Source organism: Puccinia triticina, chromosome 7A (genome assembly GCF_026914185.1).
Source record: "Puccinia triticina chromosome 7A, complete sequence".
NCBI classification, from domain to species: Eukaryota; Fungi; Basidiomycota; class Pucciniomycetes; order Pucciniales; family Pucciniaceae; genus Puccinia; species Puccinia triticina.
The window spans coordinates 6,662,087-6,669,095 of record NC_070564.1 but is presented as its reverse complement, the minus strand read 5'-3'; the positions used below and the strand labels follow the sequence as shown (position 1 = coordinate 6,669,095).

At 48.4% G+C, this 7,009-nt stretch overlaps 1 protein-coding gene across 1 annotated transcript; it reads right to left on the bottom strand.

The window, feature by feature from the left end:
* Window positions 1-1,886: 1,886 nt before the first annotated feature.
* PtA15_7A744 (uncharacterized protein) lies at window positions 1,887-4,882 on the bottom strand (the record flags this gene model as incomplete). Its single annotated transcript, XM_053171383.1, has 2 exons — window positions 1,887-1,907; window positions 4,586-4,882. The coding sequence occupies 2 exons, from the start codon at window positions 4,880-4,882 to the stop codon at window positions 1,887-1,889; spliced, it is 318 nt and encodes a 105-aa protein (XP_053022570.1).
* Between the last annotated feature and the right edge of the window lie 2,127 nt (window positions 4,883-7,009).

Below are 7,009 nucleotides of genomic sequence, written 5' to 3'. Positions count from 1 at the left end.
AAAAAAAGACATTGCAAGTTTCAGGATTAATCCAGGGTGGCTGAGGGGTCTCAGCAATTTTGAATTGTTTTTTTTACTTAAACTATTGATGTTATCAGAATTCTCCAAATCTACTTTTTGTCAAAAAAGGGAAACATTGACCCGTCACCTCTCTCACAATACCATCCTTCCTGGGTTGTTAATTTGGTATGACCTTAAATTTCCTGAAGATGTTGCATATCATCCTTGGAATGCTGCATGCATATAAGGCCTTTTGAAATTAGTTTAACATGGTTGAGCATATTTTTGTCAGGGTCTTAACAACATAGGGTAGTTACGCTACGCGTAACGCGTAGATAACGGTAACGTAACATAATTTCTGCCGTTATCTACGCGTTACGCGTAAAGTTGGTGTGATTACGTTATCACACCACAGGAAGGCCTTTATTTTTATGTTATTTATGTTATTGGGGCACGCATGGCCCCTGATAACAAGCAAATATCAAGGCAAAAACAGCCTTCAATGTTCTGTTTTTGCGTTGGCCGCTGACATCAAGCAAATATTGAGGCAAAAACAGCCTTAATTGGTCTGTTTTTGCGTTATCCAGCGGACAACGCGATAACGGGCTGATTTTTTGAGGCCCGTTACGTTACACGCGGGGCTTAAAATGCCCCCGTTACTAGTAAAGTAACGGGGAGCCCCGGGTAACAAGGGTAGTTACGTTACCCAAAAACGTTGGATAACGTAGAGTAACGTAACTACCCTTTGTTGGTCTTAACACCAAGAAACTACCAAATTAGTGATATCTGGCAACCAATCACATTGTAGGTGCTACATTTGGGGGTTTTGTGGTCATTAAAGGTACACAATGAATTTTTGAGCAAATTCTATTAGTTTGGTGCAAATATAATGGAAGAACTACGACACTGCACTGAGATATAGTGGCAGAAAGACCAAGAAACTACCAAATTAGTGATATTTGGCAACTGATCACATTGTAGCTGCTATGTTTGGGGGTTTTGTGGTCATTCAAGGTGAACAATGATTTTTTGAGGGCATGTGATTATTTTGGTACCAATATCATGGAAGAACTCGCACGCTGGGCTGAGATATAGTGGCAGAAACACCAAGAAACTACCAAATTAGTGATACTAGGCAACTGATCACTTTTTGTGGCAGCCACAGAGTACATGTCACAGTACCTTAAACGTACCAAGTACCTGCAATTGTTCACATTACATATAGTACACTAGAGTATAAGGCGGCTACGCCGCTGCACCTCCAGGGTCTCTGTGTCAAGCCCACCTGCCCCGCGTGCCACCAAGGCCTAAACACCTGTTGCCAACATAAACCAAGTGCATATTAATCTCATATTTACAAAGAAGGCTGCTGATATAATTTGGAGGTCAAATTTTCAGCTTCTCCTTTCCCAGTGCTTGCAGAAGTGTAAATCAAATGAGAAAAATGAAATTGGAAAAATCAAAATGAAAGAAGATCACAATCCAATCCGCCGCAGGGATTCACGGTCTTTGGAGGCCTAAACAATAACACTAGCTCTGGTTTAGGCCTATCATGTGCCAGGTATTTCAGGCCCTAACTCTTTATCTAGGCCAACCCAGGAGCCCTGCTCCTCAAGTTGGCCGGGTATGGGATGGAGAGGTGGGTCCCCTCCCCCTTTACTATTGGCGTTGTGTGTGCTGTCCTTAGGACACCCCGCACTTCGCCCGTGGAAGGCCTCTTAACGAGGGCGCCACGTTCAGGGGAAGGCATTGCAGCCCAAGGCTTTTTTGCCTCAGATCCGAGCCCGCCCCCATACCCCGGGGTTCCAGAGCCCGGCTCGCTTTGTCCGTGTCCACCTCTAGCTACCGTGATATTTGGCCTTATGGATTGTATAGCACGCGCCTATCTAACCACTTGGTAGATTAGGCTGGATAGGTCTTTTGGTATATCTACAAGCATCTGGTCCTCCTCCCTCCTTCCTTCCCTCATTCCCCTCGAAAGAGCGTCTGCGCGGTTATCTTCTGATCTGACTCTTCTTGCTACCAGGTCGATCTGGTGCCTGATCAACAGGCGCTGGATCGCCTTCCACTCTTCGTTCACAAATTTATCTTTTGATCTTCTCTTCAGGATCGCGGTTTCGGTCGTTGTATTATCTGTCCATACAATAAAAGACTTCCCTTTCTCCGCTCCCAGGTCAATCAGCATCAAAAGGCCGAGCCGCACTGCCACAGTTTCCAGTCTGGATATCCTTTCCTCTTCTTCCTCCGCTGCTAAACCGGCGTTCAGTCGGCTCACGGAATTCAGGCAGAATTGGGCCCATTGTTGGCCAATGGTCACCCCGATCCCAAATCCGGTCGACGCATTGCCCATCCACCCAATGTCTGTCGGCGCGGGTCGTGCTATGATTCTCGTGGCGTCGAAACTCTCCAGTGTTCTCTTCCACTCTCGCAGGTCCTGCTCCACCTCCTTTGGGATTGCCCTTGCCGCGTGCCTGTCAATCCATTCGCTTAGCCAGTGATAGATGCTATTGAGGTAGCATTTCAGTTGTGGGAGGCAATATGTTATGTGGTTCAACCTCCCCACTAGGATTTCTACCTCATTGTACTTGAATGTCGTTCCCGGAGCAAGGAATGATTTGATTTGTCCCAACCGTTTCTCTAGCTTTTCTTTAGGGAGGCGTACGGTCTTCTTTGTGCCGTTCCAAATGAAGCCGAGGTATTTTTTCTCCTCTCTGAAGGGTGAGAACTTTTCCGCGTTGGTCTTAACTCCTAGCTGATTAGACCTTTTGACCACATCTTCCATTTCTAAGTGAGACCCTTTCCGCTTCACGAACAGGTTATCGTCGACCCACCAAAACACGGTTAGGACGTCGAACTCTGCTAGCATAATTTGTTTCCAGGCATCAGCGGGCCTCCCTAAAGAACCGCAGCCTGCCACGCCGCCAAATGCTATGCGCGTGTCTAAGATGATGTTGTCGTTAAAATCGCAGACCATGAGGAACGGCCATTGATCTGGGGCCGTGGGTATCTGATGGTACGCCTTCTCCCAATCAAACAGTGCGAGAAGGACTGGTTCCTTTGTTTCCCGGAAGAACTCTGCCACCACGTTGTAGTCGTCCCATGTCGTCTGAAACTCTTGTGAATCCACGAAAGAATTCACCGATGGGATGCCCGCTTTTGAGTGTGGGTACAACAGGTCATTGATTGGTCGCAATGATCCATCTCCATTAATTACCGCTCCTAGTGGGCTCATTCTGAAGAACGGAAAATGCGTGTTCACCTCTCGCCTCGTGAACGGGCCAAACATCCGCTTGGCTGCTATCTCTTTCGTTATCGACTCCTCTATCTTGGCCTTGGCTTGTAACGCTGAGCTGTGATTTTCGGGCGTGTAGAACTTTACTTTTTCTCCTATTGTGTGATCCGGGATACCTTGGTTGAAACCGTGGATGAAACCATGTATTACATCACCAAACTCATCCATCAGGCCGTTCACCAGTAATGCACTATTCCACTCCGATACGTTCATTTCGCACCTCACACCTGATGGCCATTCGGCTCCGACCGCGGGCTGGCTACCGGGGGACTCACTCAAGGCACGATACTCACTGCGGTTATCCAAAACCTTATGATAATTAGATACCATCTTATCTACGTTGCATTTCATTCATTTAATGACAAGAAAACAATCCCCTACTTTCTCTCATAACCGCTTTCCCTTTGGTCCTCCCTTCCATCATGTTTCCCTCCCCTATACCCGTTGGTCCTCGGGCCCCTCGATCCGCTTGGCCTCGTTGGGTTTGACGGTCCAGTCTGGGGGTGTTGATTTGCTGGTTTAGAAGGTTGAGGGCTTACTGACCGCTGTCGTCCTGTCGATGTGCCATGGCCACTTCCGCCACCACCTCCTCCTCCGCCGCCGTTTCCACCTCCCCCCCCCTCCGCCATTACCTCCGCCTCTACCCCCATTCCCTGCTACTGGGTGTTTCTGGAGTCCGGTAGCCAGGTCCCAGTTCACGCGCTCCCCCGTTGCAGAGTATGGATTATCCGTAAACTCGAGTTCATTGAATTTCCTAGCGGTCAGATACGCCTTCTGGGCAATAGATTCTCTGAACTCTCCAATGTTCGCCACCGAGAGGGAGCCGTCAGCCATGGTAACCCTTTGCGAGAAGACATTGTACCGTACTTGGATGTCATAGCGTAAACCAATGATAAACCAATTAGATAGGATGATCCAATTGCAGTTTTCTTTGTGGACCAAGAGCCACCCGGCAAATTGGGTGTAGTTGCAGACCTTGATGAGAGCCCGGTGGAAGCCTTGGTAGTTAATCGACCATTGCGCACAGGTCTGGGAAAACTCGCTGGGATATGGGAAACCGGTGTAGCGATCCCTATCCGACGAGTTCTCTCCATGTCGAGGTCTTTTCTTGGCCTGGTATGCAATCGCCTGGCTTTGCCACTCATCGTTAAAAATGGTGAGTGGGAGCGGGCCTCTGAGTTCTCTGAGATTGTCCTCGAAAAACTTCGTGAAACTGATGTCATCCGTTGTTGCTCGTGCTTCTTCGTTGAATGTCACCCCTCCTGGCATAACGTTCTCAGGACGGCTATCTACCAATACCGGGTTCCCGATCTCCGCAAATCTGGACATCTTGTTCACGGGGACCCTCAAGGTGGGAACTGAGAAGATGGGTAACGTCTTTTGTCCTTCTGGGTCAGGGTTTGAAGGGTTTGTCAACGAACCCATGATGCCTGCAGGGTTATGTTGCTGGGGAGGTCGAGGGGGTGGTTGAAGGGGGGATGGGTCTGCAACCTGGCTGGCTTGCGCTTTCCCTAATGCGGCGACGATTTCAAAGAACATTGTCGCCTTTGCCTGGTCCCCAGCTTCATCCGCGGCCCAGGCCTTCTCCATAACCCTCGCCAAATCCGCCTGCTGCTTGTTCGCACCGCTATACTTGACCGCTGGCCGCACTGGATCATCCGCTAAGTGATTTACATCAATGGCGTTGTAATCTCAGTGTCCAAGCCGTCTCCAGTCATTCTTCGTCTGCACACTTTTCCGGGTTAACTTTTGCTGCGGTCGCAGTAGACAAAAGTTATCCCGTAGACCTCCGAGGTCCCTACCAGAAGGTAGGTTTTCACTGAGGTCGGTGTTCGGGTCTTGGCGGAGAGCCTAGAGTCTACTGGATTGCCTCTACCTGTGGGGTGCCTCCTTTTCTAAAGGATGAATCTCCCAGGTGAGTGCCAACCTATCTCAGTGACTCTCCTCCTGAAGCAGAGAGGAACGTATGGGAGTGGCCGCCATGGCCGATGTGGAGGAGGGGTTCGTGCTACACCCTCAACTCAGGAAGAAGCCTGAGCCTGCGCGAACCCCCATACTTCTACCCATAATTCCTGCTCCTGACCTGTTAGTAACACCGACAAAGTACAAAAGCCCGGCTTCCAAAACTTAATCGCGGCACAACTGTGACGTAGAATAAGTCCAAGGCGCGCATCTCGCGAAGTCAAAAATGAAGAATGAGATCTCCGTAATATGTGGTGTATTTGACGTAAGGCAAGAATTCACCAAGACGAGAGAGTAGCTAAGAAAAACCCCCAGGATGGGATCCCACCGGAACAGGCCGGGAATGAGAGCTCCGAATTCCTAGATTACAAAAACAACTTGTGACAACAGGTTCGACAGATCCGGAGGGACGTTGATCAGCACTTGATTTTTCACTGCTTGACCCAAACGTACTCCTCTGGACAGCGCGTCAGCTTTATTATTTTTTGAGGTAACTCTCTTCGCCACCAAGTCAACACCTTCTTCAATCAAGAGTTTCTGAATCAATATCCACTTGCCGTTTGCATCAACGTCTCTAGATTTTTTGTTATTTATCGCATTCTCCGTAGTCGTATTGTCCGTCCAAACAACCAAAGATTTCCCGCGTTGCTCGCGAAGTTTCAGTACCATCAAGAGACCAAGCCGGATCGCAACTGTCTCCAAGTACGATATGCGTGTTGTATTGTTCTTTGGGTTGTGCAATTTGAATTGAGCCCATAGCTTGCCGACGAGCACGCCTATTCCAAAGGACGTTGAAGCGTCTCCTACCCACCCGATATCTATTGGTGGGCCGTAGTTAATTATTCTTGTGTGTTCGAAGTTCTCCAGCGTCGATTTCCAGATCCCTAGGTCCGTGACAACATCCGCAGGTGTCTTCCGTAGAGCCCTTCTGTATTGCCAAGACATAAGCCACCTGTACAAAGAGTTCAGGTGGCATCGGAGGTGTGGTAGAATGTACGAGACATGGTTAAGACGTCCAACCAAGACTTCCACGTCTCCGTAATCGAAGCGGGAGCCTTTTTCCAAATACGGGTTAATTTGGCTCAAGCGTTTTTCAATTTTCCCATCCGGCAAGCGCACAGTTTTGTCAACCCCGTTCCAAACAAAACCTATGAACTTTTGTTCGTTGCTAAAAGGAGAGTATTTTGTCTTGTTTGTGAGAACGCCTAACTGGGATGGTTTGTCAACTACTTCTTCCATATTCACGTCGCCTCCCTTGACTTTGACGAAAAGATTATTGTCGACCCATTGGAATATTGTTACTAGGTCAAAATGCCTTTTCATGATCGATTTCCAAGCGTCTGCTGGTCTTCCAAAGGACCCGCAACCCGCGACGCCGCCAAAGGTGATCCGTGTATCCACGAGAAAATCGCCATTGAAGTCTTTTACCGTCAGATATCTCCACTGGTCCATCCTTGTAGGAATTTGCCTATACGCCTTTTCCCAGTCGAATAGAGCTAACTCAAGAGGGCGAGGATCTTCGGCAAAGAACTTAGATACCAGATTAAAATCGTCCCACGTTGTTTCAAATTCAGACTTGTCCACAAAAGAGTTCACCGATTTGACTGATGGATCGTTCCGAGGGAAAGAGAGGTCATTTATCGGTCTGATGGCTCCGTCACTGTTCACAACTGCTCCTAAAGGATTTGACCTAAAGAACCCAAAATGCTCAAGCATTTGATCCCGCAAGAACGGCCCAAACATCCTTCCGGTGTA